At 37.2% G+C, this 27,547-nt stretch overlaps 2 protein-coding genes across 3 annotated transcripts in view; one reads left to right on the plus strand and one right to left on the minus strand.

Annotated features, from left to right (window-relative positions):
* Nucleotides 1-8,779: 8,779 nt before the first annotated feature.
* On the plus strand, nt 8,780-14,124 carry LOC149088799 (40S small subunit processome assembly factor 1). Its single transcript, XM_089250265.1, has 4 exons — nt 8,780-8,920; nt 10,141-10,320; nt 12,858-12,929; nt 13,941-14,124. The coding sequence occupies exons 1-4, from the start codon at nt 8,789-8,791 to the stop codon at nt 14,028-14,030; spliced, it is 474 nt and encodes a 157-aa protein (XP_089106391.1). The 5' UTR covers nt 8,780-8,788; the 3' UTR covers nt 14,031-14,124.
* Nucleotides 14,125-21,867: 7,743 nt separating this feature from the next.
* The window catches only part of Rbcn-3A (rabconnectin-3 alpha), a 153,068-nt gene continuing 147,388 nt past the window's right edge, over nt 21,868-27,547 (minus strand). For both annotated transcript variants that reach the window (XM_089250267.1, XM_089250266.1), the window contains 2 exons: nt 26,254-26,463; nt 21,868-22,775 (listed from right to left, as the gene is read on the minus strand). In XM_089250267.1, the coding sequence (XP_089106393.1) occupies nt 26,260-26,463 (204 nt within the window). In that variant the 3' untranslated portion in view covers nt 21,868-22,775; nt 26,254-26,259. The remainder of the gene's footprint in view (nt 22,776-26,253; nt 26,464-27,547) is intronic.

Consider the following 27,547-nt stretch of genomic DNA (forward strand, 5'->3'; position numbering starts at 1 on the left):
CCCAACACCTCAGCCAACGTCTTCCTAAAGAGTGTAGTCAACACCATAACCCTTGTTTTGTGGAACAGATTTGCACCCTCCACTAATATAATTTGACTGGCTCTTCGTTTTCGTAAGAATGCTCATTTAAGAAAGAAAATTAGAATTTTTTTTTGAATTTTTGAGTAGGAAAACTGAACATCCTAATCTAAATTGTGCATGTGTATCAATAAAAATTGTACAAACTGTATAATTTTTATTGATGAGGTGACTGAAAAGGCAGTGACAGCAACACCAATGAGGTATGTGATATCCCCGCCCCCTCAACGTTTTCTCTCCATCTGGTTGGGAATTTCGAAGATGAGAAACGAAACTAAAACTAATTCAATAAAAAGTTATCAATTAGGTCATTGCAAAGATGGCCTACTGCACATTATCGGGGGGGGGGGGAAGATAGCCTACAACTTGGCTACAAGACTCATTCATTCATTAAAAAAATATCGCTCACAAATTGAAAAGAATTTCTTCAATTTAAAAAGTAAAAATTAATCTTCAATTACCTAAGGAAGCAGGTTGGCCACCCCTTTATAAATAGTGAAATGCATGCACAATATCAGTATGTAAGTGCCGCAAAATGTATCTATTTAAAATTCAATAAATCATAAATAGTCAGTCCTCGGTATAACGTCACTCGAGGACCAAATAAAAATGACCGGAAGCTGCGATAACTTGATAACGAGTAATCCCATTTCACTAATTTTGTTGGCAAGGACTATAAAAGAGATGTTATAGGCATCCCCTATCCTGCATCAGGGCCTTTGGTGGATATAGTGAATTTTTCGTGTGAAAAACAAAAAATGATAGGGGGGGGGGGGAATCGTCCTCCCGCACTGGAGCCCTGTTAGTCCAATACCTTCTAAAGCAGCTTGTTCTAGAAGGTGTTGGTTAGTCCCACCGTTGAGCGGGGGGGAGCATGTTTATAGTGCAATGTATGCCTGATGATGTTAATAGTTGTGACTTTACAACGAGATCTTTGGACGAGAGATATTTTCAAGCCTCTCTCTCGGTCATCCGTTTATAAGATTTCAAATTGAAAATTAATTCAACAAAGAAAAAATTATACATTGATAGGGTTCCTTTCCATGTTTAGCGAGAAAATTCTTTTTCTAGGAACACAGGACCATAGCGTGCCTTTTCGGGGCCCCCAGGGCACACTTTTTCTGGGGGCCCTTGGAAAGGATTATTATTATGCAAAATAAATGTACATTATTTTGTGGCGCCCAATTAGGCATATGACCCTGGTGCAATGCCCCGGTTGCCCCAGCCTAGTTAGGGGGCCTGTATGACCATATAGTAGTTATTTCAGACAACCAGCTTTCGCGGGTAGATAGGACAAGGCAAATCGCTTTGGGACAAGATCAAAGAAAAGCGTTGGGTAGCAGGATTAACCATTGAGGACAACAATTTTAGCAGAGCAACAATAATCTTGGTAAGTACAACCTCATTAGCAGTTTCTCTAATTTTTTTGGAATTTTGCGATTGCATAAAATGTTTATACAGATATTCTTGAGGCCAAAAGCTTTTACGACAAACATTGTTTGGAACAAGATTGTTAAAGAAATCTAAAGTACAGTAGAACCTCGATTATCCGAGGGTGGATTATCCGGAGTTCAGAAATTACAAAACTACGAAAGGTGAAAGAAAACCGACCATGAAATTATTGATCAGACAACACAAGAGATTTTGGTAATAATATTCGGTGATAGTGATTAGAAGAATGGGAACAGAGATTGTTATTGAAGTTATGATCAGTTAGATCAGAGTATCCTATAATGGGCAATATCGCCCCTTGGGGGCATGGAAAGGTCCGGGGGGGGGGAATGAGAAAAAAACAAATTCTGAAGAGGAGGACGATGAAACAAAAAGTTTAGAAAACTGCGAGTTGGATTATTCAAATTTGTTTTGCTTAAACAGTGGTCTCTAATAACAAGGAACAAAATAAGTCGAAAATAATTTGTGTAAAAAAAACATCTTATGACACCCAAATTTTTTGGTTTTTCTGCAAGTCAGGATCTTTGTCTTGAAGTGCCCCTAGAAAAAAGTGGAACAATTATAACCCTGCATAAATAGGGTCAAAGATGTTTAGTTTATTAGCGAATAGAGTAAATACTGTGCTGTTTAAATTAAATGGGCCACTTCATGCAGAAATTAGGACCGGTTCAGAAACTATATAATTGTATAAATAGGTTCTTGTGTGTATTTTTTGCGTAAATTTAAGTGTGAGTATTTGACATGAACAACATGAGGATACAATAAATATTTATTTTAAATCAACGGAATGTATAAATATGCGTTTCATTCGAACTGTTTGCTATTGCTGCTATGTTTGGTTATTCCTGGTGATTTAAACCGTGGTTTTCGATAGGCCGTGGTCAGCATTACATGATTGAAAATTTTTATATCGTTAGATTATTAAGTTATTTTTGTTAAAATTAATTTTTAGGATAAAATATGAATGGCATATCTATCACGTGGGTGTTTATGGTCAAAACTGATACCAATTGATTTATTGAAAATGATTGCAAATAAGATAATGCTTGGCCAAAAATAATTACCGGTCCTGCAGGTCCTTCAACGTTGAAATTTTTTACATACATCAGTAGTATATGAGCAAAAAAACACTATACGTTGAATATAAGTGTTATACAAATACTAAAATTTCGGTTAATAAGCACTCGCTCAGACGTATATTATATGTAAACAAAGATTTTCCCCCTTCTGATTTATGAATTAAAAAAAAAGTATTTATACTTTTACTGATATCAGTATGACTTCAGTATTATACTAATACTGAAGTGTGTGTTTGTTAATAAAAATAAGCGAGCTGCTATGCCAATGGGTTTTTAAACGTTTGCTATCTGCGGCGCACCTTAATATTAATAGCAACTGATCACCTATGTTGGCCAAATAAAATCGAAACCAATGTTTTTATACCCTCTATGGTTCTCCTCCATAAAACGTATTGAAAATTATTTTTTTTCCAGAAACCGATGTAAATTGGCACTGTTAGCATATTTTTAACTGAAAAAATACATCATCACAGCAATTTAATTAATTATACTGGATTTAACTAGCTAAAATAATTAATTAAGGGTAAAATATAGTCAGCCTTAATTTTAATGTTATCTATAAATAGATAGAATTTTGCTCAGCAAAGTTGAATAGTTTCGTCCTTGAATTTAATTTCCATTTCCCTCAATTTGGTGCTATAATATAAATCTCTGAGCACGTAAAATTGGGACAGCTCTCAAATATGACACCAACAAGGAATCAGCTTTTTCTAGATAGATAAAAATTATTGTACTTATATAGCTGTACCTTGTACTGAAATGACACTAAAGCATGTACTTTCTGAAATACCAAAAAACCTCTTTGTGTTTTTTGACCATTTACCATGTCTATTCAAAAATCAACGGGACTATATAGGGTTAATGCGCAAAAAAGTTGCTCTTCCTTCACATTTTTTTAATTGATGCAATAAAATTATTGCATCATTGATTTCATAATGAGATTATCACCATATCAGATATTATCTACACCGAACTTTTGTCATTAATTACGCAATAATAATTTTCTCATTATTAATACGCGAAAGAGGTGTTGCATTTTTCCTCTCTTTAAACACTGTACTCATTCAGACATTTTAATATTTTTGTTTTGTTTGTTTATATTGAATTTTTTGCAAATCAAATACGGTACTCCTGTACTATATTGAAATGCACATTATTGAACACAAATGAAACGAAATTAAGTATTTCTGCTCGAAGAAATGCCGACCAACAAAAAACCAAAATATCAAATCGTAATATTTTCAGTGATTTTGTCCTCTTCACCCCCCCCCCCCACCTCTAAAGAGAAAAAGAAATGAACATGAAGTAAAATCATTTGTCAAACATTTTATAGGATAGCGGCTCTGGCTGCATAAGCCTATATGACCATGCTTTTTGAATTTTTCATCGAGTATAAATTTCAATACTGTTTTAAAACATTGAATGATTCCTGTTTTGATGTCATTTGAATATAGCCGATCTTGACAAATCAAAAACTATGTAGGAAACAGCCATATTCCTGAGGAGCCAAGCATGGTTTTTGCTGAAGAAGTTTTTTAGATTTTTTCAGCACTTACGGAGACCCCCCCCCCCTCCCCCACGTCGAAAGCCACACTGTTTTCGTCATCCATGATTCCACTCTAGCAATCACATGCAGAGAATGTTTGGTGCCGATACCGATTTTCTAGTCGCCATGGTGACCTGGAGCCCGATATTTGTCAATCCCTGGTATATAGGGACAGGGTTCGTACCGTCCTTGAAAATCCTTAGAGAAAAAGTTCATTTTCAAGTCTTTAAACGTCCTTGAAAAAGTTATAATCATTTTCAAGGAGTTTGAATTTTTTTTCGTGAATTTCTTCCATCAATTTTTGTCTTACCCCCCCCCCCCCCCTCCGCAATCCCCGCTAAACTACTTTCTGCTGAGATGGAAACAAACTGAACAACAACGATCATATGAGTTACGTCAGTGTTTCTCAAAGTGTGCGTAGTGGGTTCTAGCGGTGTAGCTAACATTTGTCAGGGGCGGCGCGACAAGCTGGAATATTTATTTGTATGCTTATTTATTCTTTGAAAAGTGGTTCTTTTATGAGTAAAAATATCTACCAAGCTATTCCGTGGAGTCGCGGATGAACCATGAATTGGGCAAAAAGCCGCTGCTGACAAAAGTCAGAACCTTTGAGTTACGGGACAATGTTCAAAACAGAATACATGGTCACGCATATCTGAGGTATTTCTGAGCTTTAAAAGGTGTTGCTCTTAAATCTGACAGAAAAATACTGCACTTGAGATATTGCTCTGAAATTATTTCAAACTATTAAATTAATGAATGTCAGGTCAGTTGCAAACAGGACCGCAAGTAGATGCTTGGTCGGCCAGGGTGAGCACGCATTTTGACGCCCCTTTGTAATGTTGAAGGAGAGGTTAAATGGTAAAATTGGCACCCTCTCTGGTCCAGCGCATGGTACACCAGAACCTTTGAACAGAATTTCCTGTAGGAACCGAGTATAACATATCGATATAACATATGTACTGAAAAAGTTCTTGGGGCCAGGCTGGTCGTTGATCGCCTGCGGATGTGACCACGGAATGGAGGTGGCTTCAACAATATTTGTTGCAAGTTCCGAAATGAACTGACTGCTAACGGAGGTTGATTGTTGACCGTAGATGCACGCAAAAACAGTTCTTTAAAGCAGAACTGATTTTTTTTCAATAGAGCTAAACTCTATGCTGCTTTATTGACCTTTTTCTTGAATATAGAAATCGAACAACACAGACGAATTTTTTGTTTAAGTTTATAAATAACGCATTTTTGTATTTCAAATCTTGAAAGGAACATCATAAGAGTGCTTGAGGTTTATGAAACAGCAATTTTTTTTTGTAATATAATTTTTTCTTGATTACAATTTCATGAAATATGGTTTTGAATTACAATAATTTGTAGTTTTCTTAGGGAAATTTTTGCGGAAGAGTAAGGTAGAGATAATGTTTCAGTTATACGATTTTTCATTTATACGACGCTTTGACCCGACTGTTCGGCGACGTGCTTAAAAACCTCGTTTATACGACGCGACGAATAAACGAGGTTCCATTGTATGGGGCTTGAGCCCCCCCAACATTTCCAATAACTTTACGCCCTTGATCAAAAGCATACGTTGTAGACTGTGCAATGACGTCAGCGGCTGCCACTTCCAACAACTCTTGTAATAGTTAATCAAATAAATCTTTTTGTAGTCGTTATTGTACTTTTTGTCGTTCCAGCGTGACGTCGATACCTGCATGCGTTTTTCGCGATTTTCACACCCTCAACGTGGTTTGAGACACCATATTCCTTTGCAATACTTGTTCCTCTTGATGTCTACTAACAACCCTCTGAGAGTTTGCCGGTCCATTAACAAAACACCCTGTATAATACCGTATTAGAGGAGCCTACATCCTCTTTTTTTTAGATTCTGTCTCCATAGGCGGATATTGACTTGGAAGTCTGGGGGGGGGCACGATGGTGGTGATGATGTCAGCTCATATATATGATCAGTTGACTCCACCTTTGACGCTGGGGGGGGGGAGACAATGCCCCCCCCCCCCGTATCTCCACCCATGTCTGTCTCTCTCTCTCTCTGCAGGCATCCTTATCCTCAAGGTAAAGTGTGCTTTACAATAAATGAAATTCTCTATTGATGGGGTGATTCAGATACATAGTTCAGTCAACTAAATGAACGCCTGAAGAGAATGCAAGGATATTTAGGGAAATTTTGTCTCCTTGTGATCATGGCCCCCACAAGGGGTGAGCTGACAATTTTCACATTTTTTTTGCTTTTTCACGCCATAAATTTATCATAAAGAGGCCCGTGAAAGTCTGGTCGGGGGGCCTGCAAAAGATCCCAGCCTAGGGCCCTGCTCCGGGATGTGGGGGCATGCTTGTGATACCTGCAGATGTGGGGTGATTTGCTTATAATTATATGTAAGATCTTGACAGTGGCTTGTCCACTTGTGCTTGCGTTTATTTTCTTAAGACTGTTCATCAAGGCAAGCCTTCTGAGTATTTGGACCTTCCGTTACTTGTGAAGCAACTATAGGTAAGCAATCCCAATAGTTCCATTTATACAGTAGCAAGTGGTTCTCGAACGTTTGCCAACCCTCTTTGTCCTAGCCATCGTTTCTCAGCTGCCTTTTAGAAGTTCCAAAAGAAACCAGTTTAGATCAAAATTGGTGTTCCAATAAAATAGATCTAATCCGTGTTCGAACATGGAACAGACACTCAAATTAATGTTGCAAACACAGAGCGACACCCTTAGCAGCCGCGGCGTACACTTTGTGAACCACAGATATCTAAAATTCTTTACGTAAAAAACATTGTTATACACTGCTCAAAACAATTAGGGGAGCACATGGTTTTAACAAAATTACGCAAAGATGTATACCGATAAGTAACATAAAATGAATCATCCATAATTTAAAGCCTAACAGGAAACGGAAGAAGAAAACTTCATATGCAAATCAAAGTTCATGACGTCAAAAACCAGAAAAAGGAGATAAGGGCAGAAATCGGGATGTTGCAGAAACGTCTGTTTTACTGCCGTAACTGTGAAATTCGACTGCGCAGTATTGTTTTTTGAGACAAGGTGACTTGAGGATGTCTCAACAACGTGATTTACCGGAATCCATGGCATGGCGTGTTATAGGCAGACTGGAATCCGGGCAAACACAACGTAATGTCGCGGACGCTGTTGGAGTCGCCAGAAGTGTTGTTGCAAGGCTGTGGAATCGATTCCAAGAAACAGGAAATGTTAGACGTCGACCAGGGCAAGGTCGGCCACGCGCCACTACAGCAACTGATGACCGGTATATACAGTTAACAGCTCGTCGAAACAGAACAGAGAATGCTACGTAGCTGCGAAGACGGTTGCTCTTGGCAACAGGACGAAGGGTGTCCAGCCAAACAGTACGTAATCGGCTTCATGAGGGAGGGCTCTATGCACGTAGGCCAATGGTCTGCATTCCGTTGACCCCACGCCACCGTGCGGGCCGAAGAAGATGGGTAGCTGAACATCGAGATTGGGAGCAACATGACTGGAGCCAAGTACTGTTTAACAGACGAGTCCCGATTCAGTCTGGGGTGTGACACCCGACGTGTTCTGGTATGGAGGGACAGGGGCACTCGAAATAACCCCGCATTCGTTCGTGAAAGGTCACAATACAGACGAGCTGGTTGGATGGAATGGGGTGGAATCAGCATAGGCGGACGTACGGACCTACATATCATTCGGAATGGCACTTTGACGGCCCGAAGGTATGCAGACGAGATACTGCGACCTCATGTCATCCCTTACGCTGGAGCCATTGGAGATTTCTTTGTTTTCCAGGATGATAATGCCCGACCGCATAGAACTCGTCTGGTGGAGAACATGCTTGAAGGTGAAACAATACAGCGTATGGAATGGCCAGCGTGCTCTCCTGACCTGAATCCAATCGAGCATGTTTGGGACATGCATTGCTGCGCGACCAAGGCCGCCTGTTACTGTCCGAGACTTGCAGATTGCACTTCTTGAGGAGTGGAACAGTATTCCCCAAAGTCTGATCGATAACCTCATCGTATCCATGGCAAACAGGTGTGCAGCAGTCTTAGCAGTTCGAGGAGACCACACGTCCTATTAAAACTCAAAAAACAATACTGCGCAGTCGAATTTCACAGTTACGGCAGTAAAACAGATGTTTCTGCAACATCCCGATTTCTGCCCTTATCTCCTTTTTCTGGTTTTTGACGTCATGAACTTTGATTTGCATATGAAGTTTTCTTCTTCCGTTTCCTGCTAGGCTTTAAATTATGGATGATTCATTTTATGTTACTTATCGGTATACATCTTTGCGTAATTTTGTTAAAACCATGTGCTCCCCTAATTGTTTTGAGCAGTGTAGTTGTAATTATCATAAAATAATTTATGAGTTGAAAAATAATGTCAATCTTTGACTTCAATAAAAAGTAAATATTCAAGTAGGCTTCGTGTAAAATACGGGAAAAACCGGGACACTTTTGCCAAAAAGTCGGGACGACCATAAAAACAGAAAATACCGGGACTGTCCCGGAACATACGGGACGTATGGTCACTTTACCAAAATTGAAAGAGACAAAATCTGAATCTGATGCAGATACAAAACAGAGTTACAGACGACTTGATGTTATGCCGTCGGCCGTGACTGAGCCTATGTCATTCCGTAAGCATTTCCTTCCAGTCAAAGCCGACAGAATAGAGCCAAAAATGTCAACAAAACGGCGGCATGAGCCGGAAATTGTTGTTTTTCAGGAGCGGCCTTTTCTCAAGAAGAGTAACAATGAAGTGAGTGATGAACTAATGCTTTAAACTAAGTTTTTAACTGTTAAAATTATTAAAATGGATTTCACTGTGCAAAAAAAAAAAAAAATTCATTCACCTGCTGTGCTCTATTGTGTGGGCATGGCTGATTGTGATGCATATGGAGTATTGTGTGGGGGGGGGGGGCATTGCCGATTGTGTTATGCATGGAGTATTGGGGGGGGCATTGCCGATTGTGTGATGCATGGAGTATTGTGGGGGGGGGGGCATTGTGCGAGGCATTGCCACTTGTGATGCATGGAGTATTGTCAGGCATTGCTGATTGTGATGCATCGAATATTGTGGGGAGCATTGATTGGTATTGTAGTGCATGACATAGCTTTTCCATAAGCGTGGTCAGTGCCAATGTGGCCACTTTTTGTCAGCCATATTGAACTGACCTCTACGAGAGTGCATACAATTAAGCAAAAAATTCAAGTTATTACATGAATTCAATCTAATATGAGATAATCGAAATATGTGGGGAAATGTGGACAATTACAAAAAAAAACCGTTTTAATTAATGCAATTGCTAATGAATTGCCAAAACTATGAAATACTGATTTGGCTATTAGGGTTGCCAATTTTGTCACGAAAAAGGTTGAGTCATTGGTGCTGACTCACGCTTATGGAGAACTAATGTGTAATTTGCGTGGTCTCTCTCAGTGCCAACGTGGTGACTTTTTTCGTGCCAAAATTGGCAACATTGATAACCGAATCAAGGTTTTGCTTTTGGCAATCCTTTATCAAACCACATTAATTTACCGCATGTTTTGTAAATTCAATTTTTTTGCGTATAATTTCTCTAGTTTCCTTGCACATTACCACATATTAGATTTATTTCATGTAATAAATTGAATTTTTTTGGGCAATTGTATGTGTTCTTTGTCAGCCATCTTGACTTCATTGCTTGTGAGGAAAAAAAGTTGGCACGTTGGTGGTGATCATGCTTGTGGAAAATTAACCAACATAGGCATGTATATGATAGTCGTTCTATGAAAACATTTGGGACTTATCCTACCGGTCGTTGTAATGGAATGGTCGCTATAATGTGGGATAATTGTAACGAGCATTGACTGCAATTGGAATTTATAATTATTAGTTGTTTATTGACAATATGAAATTGTGAATATCTGTGTCTTACATAGAAATATTAGTCCATGATTAATACATGTTTTCCCCCTTTTCTCTCTGTCTTCCCACAGAAAAAAGAAGAGGATGAATCAAAGAATGTGGGAGATAACAAAGATAGCACAGTCAAACATAAGAATGTCTTTGACCTGAAGAAAGCTCGTTATGAAATCTTAAAATTTGGCATCAGTGGGTTCGAAAGAGAAAAGATGCTTAGCGATAAAGTTGCTTTGGCCATCAAGCTCGGGGCTAAAGTGAGTATTTAGACAATGTTATTTTCTGTATTTAAAAATGTTTGATGTTGTAAATGTATGAGTACAGTGATATGTGTCCTAGACTTGGTTAAACTTCCTGTTTTCCATACATAACTAGCTATCTTTTGCTTTGCATGATAATGTTTTGAACGTGGTAATGAAAAATAGATAGATTGAATATAAACCATTGAATCAATTGAAATGATAGATTGATTGAATTTTCCCTCTAAAGAAGTAGGATGTTGATAGGTGGTTCCAAAGCCGGAACTAGAAGATCGGAAAAGTAGGCAACTGCCATTGGCAGCAAATTTTAAGAAAGAAAACAAAAATACTGTAAAAAATCATGAAATTCCATGGTGGTAGGGACAGGAAAATCATGCTTACACCCCACACACACAAACCATAGTCAGTCAATTTTTTTGACTCAAGAAAAAAAGTTAATTAAAATTCCCCTTTGGAAGGTGGCACCACATTAACAAAATATGTGAAAAACATTTAGATTATGCATTAGACATTTGGTTTTTGGTTTAAGAATGAAAAAACTACAACACGTTTTTGAAAAAATTGTTAGAATGAATTGCCTGCGGAAGAATTACGAAAATTCAGATAAGGAAAACTAAATCAAGGAACTGAAACTGGGCTTAGATAGGTGGTAGCGAATGGTAGAAGTGTTTGCAAAGCTGTCTTCTCTAGTTTTGGAAATGGTTTCAACCAAGCACACACAGATATTGTTTTAAATCCCGTTTGAATACGAGCACTGCCTCACCTTTCAAAATAAAATCATCTTATGACTATAAATTACCATCTTATATGGTATAGAATGAATTGAGTGTTGCAAAGTTTGGGGGAAAATTGTGATGGAGACCCATGAAATGTTGATGTCTGATGAAAGTATATGAAACAAAAGCAGTGAGTAAAAAAAACTTGTTTACAATTGGTTCGACTGTTGCAAATGCCTTCATGACCGAAAAGAAACTGTTGATGATGACAAGTTACATTTCAGGTCGACCATTAACAAGAAAAACCAGTGATCATTGAATGAGTGTGGCAGATGCTTGCGGATGATCTGCAGGTGATTTTAATAGTGATAGCAGATGATTGGGGATTAACTAGGTTCCTACTACTACTAAACCCAGACATGCACCTCGTCCATATTCCTTTGCGGAACCTCTAACGAATTGGTACATGCGGGAATGTATGTGTAGTGAAACCTGATGTAAAGTTTGTTTCTGTGTAATGCTTGTTATGTGTAGTGCTGCCATCTTCCACCAGTTTTTTCTAACTATGAGTGAAGTGTAATGATTGAATAATTAATCGTTGTAGGCCTGTTGCTCTCTGTGGCGAGACTTTTTAATGGGGAGATCGGCTCGCATTTGCGACTCAAAGTTGGGAACCACAGGAAACTAACTTCAGCCGACCACCATTGCGGTGGCGTTCGAACCCCGATCCTCGCGACGTGAGTCCGTCATTATGACCACTCAACCACCGCAGCGGAAAAAAAACTAACTAGGTTCTTGTAGACTTGTTTTTGTTCCCCTGGCTCAAGGTAGCCATGAAAGGTGTACACTTTGTAGGCGTATCGGACATTCAAGTTGAAGGAAACATTGTCGTTTTGGGCGATTGCAAAGGAAGCTTTTGCTGAAAGTTTCCAGCTGCTTTGTTGTGAAAAGTGTATTGTTGCTAATGGAGATAACTTTGAAGGCCAATAAAGGTATTTTGTTTGTATCTTCTGTTTTCTTTATTTTCCAAGACCATTCACCAAATTTTTTTTTGACCCCAACTTGTATTTATCTTTCCCACAAAATTAATGACTCTTTCTTTTCACAAAAACAGGACCCTATGAAAAAAGTCGACAGGCCCTTGGTTAAAAATAAATTTCAGGAGACAAGTTTCTTACGTGCTAATCATTCGTTTTCTTGAAGAGGAAGTGTCCAAAATCTTTCTTTTTTTTTCTGCTTTTCGCTTAAGTAGACACTGACATTAATTCTGAATATTTCATGTTGGCAACAGAAACGATGACATGACCACAGAAAAAGATTGCTACCTAAGGGTGTCCTGCAGAGGACAGTGCATGCCGACCAAGTTGAAAAAAAGTTAATTTTAAACTTTAACTTTTATTCCATAAACGTTGAGCCGCAGAGAGTGAGAACACTGTACCACAGATTCACATATTATGTCTGGCTGACCAGTGGTTCACCGTGCACAGAGAGCAAAAAGGAGAAAAAAATTCCAACAATTCCCACATCGAGGGGTTAACGCACCAACCTCTCTGAGTATTAAAAAAAGACTGCCGTTCGGAATCACAAATAAATTATAGGTCCTGGTCTAATTAATCCTCGTGTACAGAAAATAATCATGTTGTCATGTTTGCCCTAGACTGCAATTTATCGGCCTTATATAGAAAATTTTAGTTGCCATAAAATAAATAGGATGGTGACTAATTAACAGTGCTGGATATTTTTCCATGCCGTGTTTACCACCAGTGCTTAATGTTTCCAAGTGAGTTTGAATTTCCCCTCCCCCCCTTCTTTTAACAGCCACCAAAGAAAGAATATAAGAACTATAAGATTCTGCTGGAAGAGAAGAAGAGAGAGAAAGAAAAAGGAAAGGTGAGTGTGCCAATCTTTTGAATTCTGTTTCCAAATCTCTCTCATCAAACAGTTATCATTCAAATGGTTTATCTACTTATCTCCAGTCATGTAAATTTCAGTTATATTGCTTGGTTAAATTTGAATACCATGCACTTTTTTGGTAAAATACAAGAATCTGGATGTAACGAAGAAATTGATGTAAAGGGTGTGAATTTGGATATATTTAAAAAAATCAACTAATTTATTTATTTATACAGTATTTTTGGGCATAGGCAGGCCATCTTCAACCTGTTGCTCTCAAGCACCACGGTGCTCTCTGAATCATCTAGAGTGCTCGATGCTTGTGTTCGATTTTGTGCTGAACATTACAATTAAACACCTTGCACAAATTTCATTCAAGGATTGAAATCAGCCTGATTACATGCATTTGTATGTCAAACTTGCTATGAGGGTGGTCTCTTTTTGATGATTGGTACAGGCAGTGCTTGCGACTAGAAAAAAGGTTGAAGACCTCTGCCTATCCAAGAGAATGCAGTTGAATGAGACATAGATATTGTTTGTGGGGGAGTTTGTTCCATTCACCAATGGTATAAGGAAAGGAGCTGTATTTAAAGCAGGTTTTATTTTAAGGGAATGGTTGAGTCTTCTAGAGATATAGGATAGTTTGGCTAAAATACTAGAAGTATCAAAGTTAAGACAACCATGAAAAGTCTTATAAAGCAGGGTTAGATGATGTATCAGGCTGCAGTTTGCATTCTCAGATTTATCAAAAACGTTTTTTGACACAAGAAAAATTTTTTTAATTTCTCGCCGATGAATGGCTCTATACATGAAGAACATAAATAATAACACTCCTTTTTTGCTATCGTCTTTTTTTTCGGGGTCATTCAGTTATGAACTGTATTATTAGGTTTTTTGAACCCGCATGGGATTCAAAGTCTCCAACAAGGTCTGTTTCATCTAGTTATTCGCAATCTATTTAATTAATGCATATTCATGTATGTATGTTTTTTCCCCCATTATTAACAGGAGAAAAGTGGCAGCCAAATATCGTTTCAGCTGAGCAAGCAGAAAAAGGTCTCAAAGAAAGGAAATAAAAAGGCAAAGAAAAAAAAATAAATACCAATGATATAAATGCTTGAAATTGTCTCCATATGATGTGATATGTAAATATTTATATGTAAGAATGACAGAATGAATATTCTAAAACTCCCATTTTCCTATTTTTGATTTCTTATGCATCAGCATTATAACGTACATAAAATCAATAAGTAGACTACACAAGTGTTCTTCAACATTTTCATACCTGCGGACAGTAAAAATATTTAAATAATTTCACAGAACAGAAAAAAATAAACAGAGATGTGAGGTAAGAATTCTCAGGGGAATATTCTTGTTCTCCGAGAATATTTTCCTGGATGTAAACATCAGAGAATAATCATCTTTTTTTTAAAATAATGAAATTTTTTTACTAATTTTATTTATATTGTGAAATATAAATCAGTTTCCATTGCCTGAAACATTTAAAACAAAGCAATTTTTGACGTAATCATCCCCCCCAATGACAACTTTTAATTCGAGAACATTCTCTTGGTCATGGTGAGAGGTTTAAAAAGTTTGGTTATGAAGATTTTAGCAACCTTAATATATTATAATACAATTGAATAATCGACGTTTGAATGTACCCGAAATTCCAAAACGAACACAGCTATACGCATTTTGGAACTATATGAAATTCCTTCATCAGTAGCAGAAACAAAGAAGAATATTGAAAAAACTCCTTATAGCGGGAGTTACTCGCTGTTGTAGACAAGAGTCAAATTCAAAATGAACCAGCAACAAGAAAGTAGAGCCGATTCATTTTGAATTTGATTCTTGTCTACAACAGTGAGTAACTCCCGCTATAAGGAGTTTTTTCAATATTTTTCTTTCCTCTTTGTTTCTGCTGCTGATGAAGGAACTTCATAGTTCCGAAAACGCATATAGCTGTGTTTGTTTTGGAATTTTGGGTACACCCAAACGTTTATTATTCAATCGTATTATCAAACCCAAAAGGTAATTCATTTCTAATATGTTATATATGTATTTTTTAAACCTTAAAAAATTATTTCAAAGTTAGATAAATTTTCAGAAATAAGTTCAAAGCAAAAAATTAAACCAAAGTTGATTGATGAAGGAAGCTATCCCTATATAATGACTTTCATTCTAAGGTACAGAATTTTCTCAATTCTCCTTCAATGTACATACACTTAACTTCTTGTCTGTATCACTCGTATTTCTTTAAAAGTTGTGCAATTCAGCCATGTTGGTTTAATTTTCTTGCTTTCACACTTTAATATTATTTGCCAAAAACTTCAGTATTCTTGTCTTGATGGAAAGAAAGACTGGGACAGACAATATTCTTGAGAACAAATTCTCTTGAAGGACTACTATTATAAATTACTAGAGAATATACTTATCGAAAATAATAATTACTCTCAAGTTATTGAGATTATTTATTAATATACATGTTATCACATATATTCTTGAGGGACTTCTGTAACTGGAGAATATTCTGAAGGACTATTATTAACAACATTTCCCCAGTAATTTATAGTAGTCCTTCAAGAGAATATTCTGAAGGATATTATACAGGTTGGGCAAAAAGTCTGTAGAAACTATAAAAACCGGAAAAACAACGGGTCACGCAAATTCGGGTCACGGAAATTTTTTTGACAAGAAAACCTCAAAAAACAGCCAATAGGTGGTTCCGACGCACACAAATCAAAGAAAAGCTACACAAATAATGAACAGAATGCCTCAAATTGTTTATTACCGCAGTACGTGTTCCATATGACCACTGCCACAGCAGATAACACATAGCAGGCGAGTCACAAATCCAGCAACGGTAGAGTGCAGCAGATCCAGATGTATACATGACACCTCTCGGCAGATCGCATCTTTCAGTCCCGACAGATTGGATGAACCCGGATCGATACTTTCCTTTGACTTGTGCACGTCAGCACCACCTATCAGCTGTTTTTTGTGCGCCCCCCCCACCTTCCCATCTTAAAAAGATTCATGTGACCTAGCCATGCTAACCCTGCAAACTGTTTTTTATTTCGGTTATTTTCTGGTTTTTATGTATTTTTAGTTCTATGGACTATCAGTGATTTTCAACCTTGGCAGGCCTGCGGCCCGGTTTCATTCATTTTTGTGTCTGGAAGGCAGTCAAACACAAGACTAACGGAGAATGAATGAGGAAAAATAAAACGGCTTATCATTCGCGGCCCAGTATGAATGTCAGGGCCCGGCGGTTGAGAAACACTGCTGTATATAACTATATTATAAATAACAAGAGAATATTCTCATCAAGAACTTATAAGAATATTCTCTCAATGTATTTATAATAGAAATTTTTCCAGAGAATATTCTAAAGATTATTCTCGAGAATTTTTTACATCTCTAAAAATAAGTCAGAAAATTAATTTGTAGATTGGCAAAAAATGAATGAGTAGGAAAAAAAATTTGTGGACTGGCAAAATAGGGACAGAATGACAAATACGTGGGAAAATTATTTGCGGACCAGCAAAATAGGAATGAGTAGGAAAGATAATTTGTCTAGCGGCGGCTAGTAAGGAAGATACTTTAATGAAGTATAGGCTCCCATCTGATTTTCAGCAGACGCAAACGAAGGGGTATGGGGGGGGGGAAAATTTTCCATTGAGAAATGAACTTTACAAAATATCAGCTTGTCAATGTTAAAATAAGAGGCTTATATTGAGACAAGATATCTTGCCATTGCTGCTTAAAGGGTTAAATGCTGAATATGAATTTTCTTTCATAAATGACTTCTCGAAGCTTCATTCATATTCCAATAATTGGAAGATTTATCACACAGGGTTTATATAAAAAGTGTTTTTCTATTTCTTTTTATGTATAGACAACCCTCTTGCAAAATGTAAAACATTTTGAGTAGCTGCACCATATCATTTGAAAACTGTGACTCAAACTATGTTTCTAAAGTCAATGGCTGCAGAGAAATCTGCCGTGCAAACAATTTAGGATAGCCTGTGTGGCGTGATATAGCCAAATGTTTGTTATAATGAGGAACTACTACGGAATTTGTGGAAGTTATCATATGTCAGTCAGTTTGAGTGTTGCTATGCAGTGGCATGGGCATCGCAAGGATCTATACTCTGTTCGCTCTAACTTGGGTCCTGATGTAAATAAACCGCTGTACCAATTTTTGATATCACTCCGCTTCCTTCATCTCTATTGGTTTTAATTTTACTCGCCCCTTCATTACGTGTTCTGAACACGTGCGTTTTTTCCTCAAACGTGAGATTGTAAATTCGTTATGAAGAATTTTCCTGGAAATTTTTTTTTCACTGTTCTCCAAATTTTGTTGAAATAAAAACTGTTGATAACACTAATTAAAATAGGGAGATATATATCTCCCAAAAAAAAATTTGATAAGGTATTTTGTCGTTATCATGGCACACTCCTCAAGAGTTGGGATGACAGCTCCAGCCCGGACATTGCCTGTGACAATTCTTGTCATTTTTTCACACTAAAAGTTTACTATATAGAAGGGCTGTTGAAAGGTTGGTCTGAGGGCCCGCCAAAGATCACAGCCTGGGGGGTCTTACGGCAGGATTTGGAGGCCATTGTCGTTACAAAAGCTTGTGCAAGTTGTTTATTATTTTACGGCAGATAAGGAGAAAAAAAATCCTCATTTTTTCTTACTTTTTTTTCTTCAGAATTTTACAATTTTATTTCTGAGCTAATTTACGCTGTATGATTTTCCTGGACCGGATATGCTACCAATTATAACTGGAAGCAAATTATGAACAACTTACCGTTGTGTTGCCACTTTTTATTTTTCTTGTGGGTCTGTATAATTAAATATTTCATAATAATCCACGGGCTGTAGCAGTTCCAATTTCACGAGAGAGTAATCCCTATTATTTCGTTTCTTTACTTCAACCTGTTGTTGATATCCTGTTTTCTGTCAAGACAATTTCGATTTTTTATCCATGCGTAGATTGCGAGCCATAACCCCAACACCCAGCAGCAGGAGCCCCTGGACTGGGATCTTTAATGGGCCCCCAGGCCAGGCTTTTTCACGGGATCTATAGTGTCTGTCATAATGAGGCTAACTGAATCAAAAATGAGCATTACTCTTTCGAACCAGATTTTCAAAACTTTACCTTCATGTCTTCGTGATAATCCTCGGACTTTTTCGGCTCGCTGCCTTCAACAAAAAAAATATTACTTCCTCCCAACAAGCTGCTCAAGCAGAAGTGCAAATTCTTTTGAAATGCTTATATTCACCACGAACGATAAGTGACCCCCACCCATATCCAGTGTACGTCAAAGCGTGTGGGTGAGAAAAAAATCTTGTTGACAGCAACTTTGTTTATAGGAGTCCAGAGCAATGAATTTTCAAATGACTCTGCCAAACAAGATAGACAACGCTTATTTCATTTATGTCATCAAACGATAAAGAAGAAAGCTCTTTTTCTTGCAAGACCTCTTGAAGAAGCGTATACAAGTGTATATCAAATCTGTTTGCAAATAGGAGTTATAATAATAAAATGAAACTTCGGTTTAAAAAGGGGACGGTAATGTTTGAGTGAGAAAGGCATATCCTGTCAACACCTACCCTGAAGACATAGCAGCAAAAACGCTTTGTGTGACCGATCTTTAAAAAATATTTTTCCCGTCTTCCAGATAACTTTGAAATAATATGGAATAAAAATTATGAGGTATTTTATGGTATGAGGGGCAAACGACAAAGGACTATATTTTTGGCTGTGTTGCACAGTAAGAAAAGGTGAAATGTTCTTCAACCAATCATTTTGGGCATCGCACACGTGCTTTTATTTACATCAGGACCCAAGTTAGAACGGACAGAGATTAGGTTCAAACCCGGTTGGCGCCCCCATCTGACTAGAAATGCTTACCAATTCAAATGCTAAATCTAAAAAATCCTAACTCCCCCCCTCCCCTCTGCACTAGAAGTCTTCCAGCCATGCCTGAGCAGGATGCAAGCCAGTTTCCCATTTGAAAGAAAACAAAGTCACATAACATGAAAATTTAGACATCTGCCAATTTCACTTCTAATATAGACAGATGGCAGAACTTCTCGAACAGGAAATGCACATTACTCTGACAGAATCAAATCGTTAGAAATTCATCAGCATATTGTTCATGAGGTGCATCTATAGTTAGGTAGTCGACTATTTTGAATGTCTCCACAGAGAGCAGTCAGGCTTACAATATTAAAAAAAAATTATGCATAATACAATAGGCAAAATAACCTGCCGAGTTGTTTGCTTCTGAACTTGGAAGACATGGCAGCCCTTCTTAAACGTATAGCAGGCATTCCTCAGAAATAGGATAACAAGAAATCTTCATTTATGAAGACATGTCCTGATTTTTTATGTCATTAGCAGCATTTTCATATGTTTCGGAAATTTTTCTCTCGTGTCATTTTCTGGTTTCAGTAAAATTTTTTCTTTCTAGAAGAAAAAAAAATTGCTTGGTGGAACATAGTATTACATGGTTATTCCCCCCCCCCCCATATTTATATGCTGTTTACATTTGCAAGAAACGATAAATCAAGTTGCCTCCAAGCAGGACAGATACTATTCTCGCTATGGCCCCAGCTTGCTCCATTATACTAGTACAAAGAAAACTCCAGAAGAGAACCACAACATCTTGAGAATACCATTGTTTGCTCAGCAACTGCTAATGTCCTGCACTTTCCTTCTTTCAAATTGAATACAACTCATGTCTATCGTCATGTTCAATTTACTATCCAGTGAATTGTGAGTGTATGTACTTAAGTCTGAGAGCATATATACTGTATGTATATATATATAGTGTTTTATCTGATTTTTCAGTGCTGCCATCTATATTTCAGAGGTGGTGTGACGATTGAATATTTACCATTGTAGGTCTCTTGCTCTCTATAGCGAGACTTTTTAATGAGGAGAATGACTCGCATTCGCTCCTCGAAGGTGGGAGCCACAGAAAACAGGCTTCAGCTGACCACTACTGTGGCAATGGTAGGATTCAAACACAGATCTTTGCGATGCGAATCCATCACTATGACCACCACAGCGACAATGTCCTGTATTGAAAAAGAGTTAGTCAGAGTTGGCTTGGAAGCATCATTGTCCCAGACAAGTTAGGGCTGTATTCACTGACATGGTTCAAATAGTAGTCACAATTTTTGAATAAGAAATGAACATAGATTGGTTAAAACCTGAATTTAACCAATCCGTGTCGATCTCTTATCAAAAAATTGTGACTATAATGTAAACCATGTCAGTGAATACCGCCCTTAACATGCTCTGAGATCCTTTTACTTACTTTTCAAAATCATAGCACGAGATCCCATCATCATCAAGTCTCTCACGTGTACAAAGGCCTGTGTTCGAGTGGACCGTTGCATTAATACAGCTCTAGGGTTACTGTATCCCCCTTCAGAAATAAATTACAAATTGGACGAAACAACAATCAATGTCCGGGGGTGGGAACTCTGCGCCAAAACTAATATCTTGCGCCATCCTGCTCCAATAGCGTATTTTCACATTTTTCTGCGCCAAATAGCGAATTTCGCTTCAGTATGCCCGGAATTTCGGAAAGGACGCCAAAAGTTTTTTGTTCCTGCTAGCCACGGAACGTTTCTTTACGAAAAGAGCGTGTTTTATTCCACAATATACTTAAACTATCGGCCCCTGATCGGGCTTTCCATTGCGAAACCCAGATAGTGTCGTGGAACTGAAGATGGTTTACAATGCCTTTCAGCTTTAAAGTGCAAATTCGAGTGTTTCCGTTTAAAAAAAAAGTCATCACTGGAAGCAGCAGAAATTACTGTAGTCGATTGTCATTGAGTTAAATCCCGATGTTTCGTGAAAAAAATTGTCATTCCGGGAGTAAAAAGCGCATGTCCGCCGAATTACAAATGTTAGTTTAGAAACTTTGCCGAATAACGAGTGTTAAATCGCCAATGTTGCCGAATAACGAGTGTCAGATCGCCAAACATCGAGTTGACACTTCCGAAATTCTCTCCCATTTTGCAACAATTTCTTTCCAAGTATAAAAAAATTAAAAACTTATAAAAAATTTTTTAGCTCATTTGAAGTGCTGCTGTTCAAGGCAGCAAATAGTGCCCTCAGTAAGCAAAAATCATCTTAAATAGACGAGTGCAAAAAATTTTATGACAGCCGCTCTTTCAAACAAGGTGTCAAAAGCCTAAAACACCAAAAACAAAAATCAAGCTGACGAAAAGATGTTTGATAACAAAAGACAGTGCAGTTTTATTTTGAAAAGGGTTTAAGGGTTAACGAAAATATTCTTGTTAATTTCACTGCTCCAATTTATAAATATCTGCTCCGAATCCCACATTTTGCTGCTCCAAAATTGCTCCAAATCCTGAATTTCCTGCTCCAAAACTGCTCCGAATCCTGAATTTTGCTGCTCCAAAATGGACTTAGTCACTTCCCACCCCTGAATGTCTGATTTCTTGATAAATACCTCAGTTGAAAGTACCAAAAAAAAAAATTCTTTGTGCATATCAAATCAGGTCCAGTTAGGATGGGAAACAGCTGTTGCTATATGTAGGTATAGTGCCGCTTATGTTGCAGAAACACGCAACTGACGTTGCCAAGGGAGTGAGTACATGCATCCTCATTTTTTGGTAACTTTAGTCAGAGAGAGAGAGGGGGGGGAACTTCATGTTAGGTTTGTGATACATAGATAGCACATTCCAACATGCCCCTATTCATTAGAAATTCCTCAGAGAAATGTTTACGAGGTGCCATGTGCGGTTTAGTAGTAGCACAAGCCAGTTTAAATATTGCCTAAAGCAGGCACATGACACCATTCGAATCAAATTATCAAGACTCAATAATGCATTCTCAAAGCTCCGAAAAAACATATGAGAAACAAATACTCTCTGAACTTGCTTCCAACACATTTAATTGAAATTTCCGGATCATTGTTATATGTCATGTACAATTTTTTTTTCTTAAACTACAACAAATATTCAACTAATTAAAAATAACAAAAAACTTTACACATATATTTTTCTTTTCCTCAATTCGTAATGTTTCCCTAAATTCAATACTATACATATTCAGCTAAAAAGCAAAAAATTCACAAAATATACAAATATATATTTATATACCGAACATTAGTCTTTCCATTTATACAACAAAATATGTCAAAAAAACCTAATCAAGCGTTTTTCCAGAAAAAAAAACTTGAATAAATAAATAAAATATCCTTCCGCTAATATATATATATATTTTGACTTACACCCGGGAAAAAAAAAATACTGAGTTTTCTTTTAATAATCACAAAAAAAATGAGCACTGCTCTTTTGAGTGGAAAACAAATCCCAAGAGTACTCAAAATATAAAACTCTCGAGGGAACAAACAAGCCAGGGGGGAAAAAATGAAACAACAATCACGGTACACACGAAATCACATTATCATAGATCACATACTTCCAATGTTTCCAACACATCTATTTGAATGAGAAACGTCAATAGCGAGAAAACACTACTGAGAAAATCAAAACTACCAGGTTTATATTGATCGTGAGAGTAAAAAAAAAAATTTTTTTCACGGTAGATGAAAAAGTCACACCAACAACAGATACATCAAATAACGGAATTCGTTAATTAAAAAAAACAATCGCTTAGAGAGGAAAATGACGTGGAATGTAACGTCAAGGAACAATGGCACACAGATCTTATTATATGTATATATATTTTATATCCATATTATTTTTGATGACCAATATTTTTGCATAGATGATTAAATGTTTGTCTGCCTACCGACTTGCTTCCCTCGATTTCTTCAACGCTGTAAAAAAAAGAAAAATTCACCAAAATGAAGTAAACACAGAATAAAAATATACATCTAGACCAGTGGCTCTCAACCTGGGGCCATATGGTCCCCTTGCAGTTCTGGGGAGGGCGTAGGTGAAAATCAGATGGGGGGAACAGACAGGTGTAAGGAAATAAGCTTCCAAACGAAATACAGTGAGGGGATGTGACTACGCTAGCCTCTTGTTAATCCAGCGCTTATCAGAACAGGGTGTGCCGGATTATAGAAATCACTAAATTACTGGAAGTCTATTTAAATATAAACTTCTGCGCAAAGACATGCAGTGACATGTTTTCTATGTGAGGGGGGGGGGGGGGGGACTTGAACAAAACCTGCCTAAAAGACAAGCCAGATTAGTGCACAGCCATATTATCGAGAGTCTACTGTACTTTTGAAATCAGCAGAGCTGTCCATAAAACTAGCCTTAGCCCATGTGGACATGACTTGTGGCCTCATATCCAGGGCTGCAACTAGGGGGGGGGGGTCTCATGCCCTGGGCGCTTGACCCGAGGGGGTGCAAATTTCATTCTGAAACCTCTCCTTCAACATTACAAGGGCGCATCAAAATGCATGCTTGCCCCAGGTGACCAAGCATCTAATTGTGGCCCTGCTCATATCCATAGGGGACCTACATGATGAGAACTCGTGGTATATGATTTTTGAGTAGGTACTACGTGAGCTGTTTCTACCAGCTATATATAGAGACCCGGAACATCACTTTGCATGGGATCACACGTCATTGAGAAGGCCATGAGTAAAACTCCCTACAAAAAGGAAAAGCTCACTGAACCCTAGCCCAGGGTAGGCACAACCCTAGGATGATGTGTCCAAAGCTTAGATTTATTGTATAGGTTCATTGGATCATCCTGTATTTTATCCAGATCTATTTTTTCCATAAAATTCAGCTCTTGGAAGGGATGACCACCCAGCTTCTGGATCCATTCCTGGCCCAGAATGCCAGAGTTTTATCTTACTTTATAAAATTTTTGTTCATTATAAATTTAGTTTTTATTAAATTCAATTTGATAAGTAGAAAGGGTCTTGCTTTTGGATTGGGGGCTACCCTGGATAAGACAGTGGACAGCGTGAGAGAGCAAGAAAGTATTTTTTCCAAAGGGGACCATGGACTGAAAAAGGTTGAGAAACGGATCTATATAGACTAGAGGTATTAACTGATTGCATTATCTAAGATGTATTTCTCCGTATCTTACTGACAGGATAGTTTAAATGTAAAATTTCATGGGTGATAGAGCTAGCTTAAATGAACACATTTCTTAGAAGAATGCGCAGCTGCAGCATGAAAGCTGTAGAAAGTGCCTAGTTCAAGCTGATATGATGTACTCAAACATGGGAACGTTGAAAAAGAATTAAAACTTTTCTCACGTTTTGGTTATGCCAGTAAACACTTTCTGTGACTGCATGTGCCCACCACACAGCGACAATTATCTATCAAACACTTGAGAGAGTATCGTCAATGACTTTCATAAGTCTGGTTTGATACTAACTTGACTCAATGAAGGGAGAACTTAAAGGTATTCAAGAATACGTGTGCTTCCACCAAGTTGAGATATCAGTACACATAACCAAATAATTAAGTCATAGACCAAATGCTTCAAAAAATAGTCTGCGGGCCACTTGTTGTCAAGCTCTTGTGGTAGAATGGGTATAGTGTAGCATAGTGACTCACAGGCCTCAATGAAATGTGGCCATGTGTGTTATATAAAACTGCCACATTTCATTGCTTCCATCTCAACTATAATTCGTAATGCTTACATATTGTGCTGAATTCCAGAATCAGACATTTTTCACAGAAAATCGTGTAAATCTGGGTAGAGTAAGTCAGGGTATGGCTGTTATAACATACCAAGATCACTTTAAAAAAAACTTGTCTTCATGATTTTGTGTAAGTCTGATTCAGAGAAAGATGCAAAGATTCGCTGAGAGCCAGCTAAGAAGTACAGGCGAACTTGGTTAATTTAAAGTCACTGGAAAAAAGTTCAAATTATCCAAAATTTGAATTATCCAATCAATCTATACTGGATCTGTAAAATGACTATAAATTGCAGCTTAATCATCAACGTTCAAATAGTATGATAATTATAAATTATTACAATTTTATCATCAGTTGCAAAACCGTTTCCAAAATTTTAATAATTTGTAATTGATCGTAGCTGCTACAGTATTCCACTGTTCTAGAATTAGCATCACTGCAGTATTTCTTGACCATGTTCAAGGCCTGATTTACGGAAACAGTTCATGATCATCCATTACGAAACTGCTTCCAAAATTTTGCTTATCATTCTTATGCTATCAAGGAAATATACTTTCATTAATGTATTACAAACTTTCCATACAACAAAAAGATTCAGATTTTGACTGTAACACCTTGATCCATAAGTTGAACAACATACTTGTATAATCAGTATTAAGCAATACACAGTCTCGATGCCCTCCAGCTGAACAATGTTGAAATTATCAAAAAAAAAAAAAGTTATACATTTTAAAGAATATTAGTCTTTAAAATTTTTTGTTTAACAACTTAATCGAGAAAAACAAACTTGACTTCTTGTAGAATTTTTAAAAAATTAATTTGCTCACACAAAAATCATGATTTTTTCCCACCAACTTCGAATTACCCGAAACATTCAAAAACAGAATTAAACAGGAAATTTCAACACTAAATTAAAGAACTCAAAGGGGAGTTTTTAAAAGTTAGAATTATCCAAAATTCGAATTAGGCAAGTTTTACTGCACTGTATTTAAATGAACTCTAGCAACCCTTAAAACATATGCTGAACAAACCCTTCATCTCTCTTAGGCCATATTTCAAGCAAGATTACTTTTGTAGGGGCTAAGTAAGACCTGAATTACTTCACAAAATGAAAAAATACTGCTGAAATTAATTTTAACATGCTTGATTGATGTTTTCTGTGCTGTAATATCCACATAAAAATCAATATTATATAACACATCATATACTTCAATTACATATATACATATTACTTTTAAATGCGCTGTCCAAAAATATATTTTAAACTATTGACTATTTGTAGAAATAAATTCACGGGCCAAATAAAACTCTTGAATGCACGACCAATGCCTTAGAAATTTGAACAATGCTTGAGAGAGAGATATCATCATGTACTACACCACATAATTTTTATAATAGATACGAGTACAATGATAATCTCCAACTAGAACATGAAATTCAGTGAACAAACATTTGCGATCTCTAATGCTTAAAAAAATGTCAAAAATCGTGAAAAATTATTTGCTTCATTTTATTATTTATGTTAGATTGATTAGTTTATTTAAATCTTTATCTTGATTTGAATATTTTCCAGGAGGTCCGAAAAAGCAACATTTTCATTGATAAAACTGAATTTTCAAAATTTTCTTCACTGAAAATAACTAGCCAAAAAAAGTCTTATGCGTAAAATATATTTATATTTACCAGAAATTATGAAACAGATTGTACTATACTGTCGCGATCAGGTAAGGTACGAAGTTTCAAAGATCCATCAGAACCACATGAAAAAAGACGACCGTCTTCATCGATTTCCATTTGGGCTACACCGTTGCTGCTAGCAGTTCGGAACAGGGTGTTCTTGGTGTGCTCTCCCGTGAAAGTGTACAATTTTACTGGCATGTTAAGGCCCCAAATCTACAAGGGAAGAAAAAAATGAAATAAAACATTTGCATGATGCAGTAACTGCTCATCGCTGAAGTTAGTTTTCTGTGGTTTTCCAGCTTCGAGGTGCGATGCGAGCCCATTTGAAAAAGTCTCTCCGCAGAAAGCAGGCAGATTTACAACACGATACTGTCAGAATATGAAAATTCAAGTGTTTCTCCATCTCGACTTCAGAAAATGAAAGACAGGTGGCAACACAAAACAAGCGCAACTCGACAACATAAATATGTTAGGGGGCACACATGCACTCAGAACACACATTCTGGCATGTATCGATTCGTTAGAAATTCAGTATAAAAATGTGTACGACATGCATGTATGGTTAAGCAGTAATAGTAACTGCTCATTTGCGAAAAATTTCACCCAATTCATGTAACCGTTACTTAATTTAAGTTTTAATAAATAAGATGATTCATCATTCAAATTTTATCAGGGAAGTAGGGAATAATGATTTCATGCAGGAAATCATCATCCAGAAAATCATGTAGAAGGGCAAAATATGCCCAGAAAATGAAGCAAAGAATATACCTGCCACCTGCATACTTGCAACCATCACAGATGGCGCACACACAAAAAAGTCAACATTAAATTCTTCCTTGCAACCATTTGCTAGAATACAGTATTGACCCAAGCTGTTGTATAAACTGTCAAATATTCTGGAAAATAGCCGGCATTTCACGGACACTGCCAGCTGCAAACCAGGCATCTTCAATCTGTTCCACACACGCACTGTGGTGAAGCATGACAAGATTGCTCAATGCTTGGGCCTGATATAGTGCTCGTGAGTATGAAATAAAATCAGAAAAAGAGCATATGTGGAAGTGCACTGATATTTTACAAAACTTTTTGAATGTTGTTTCCGATTTATATACTTCTCTCATCTTTTCCAATTGCTCATACAGAGTAGGAAAGGATTAAAAATTCTGTATTTCTCTCAAACTTATTCAAAATGGTTGAAAGAGAAGCATGAGTCATCATTTGGACACTTATCAAACAAGTAAATGCAATAGAGCAGGGGTTTTAACCTATGAAGACCCAAACTTGATTCACAGGGGCT

Source organism: Pholcus phalangioides, unplaced genomic scaffold, assembly GCF_987345545.1.
Source record: "Pholcus phalangioides strain wild (caught in Gottingen) unplaced genomic scaffold, Ppha-v1.0 ptg000003l_1, whole genome shotgun sequence".
Taxonomy (NCBI): domain Eukaryota; kingdom Metazoa; phylum Arthropoda; class Arachnida; order Araneae; family Pholcidae; genus Pholcus; species Pholcus phalangioides.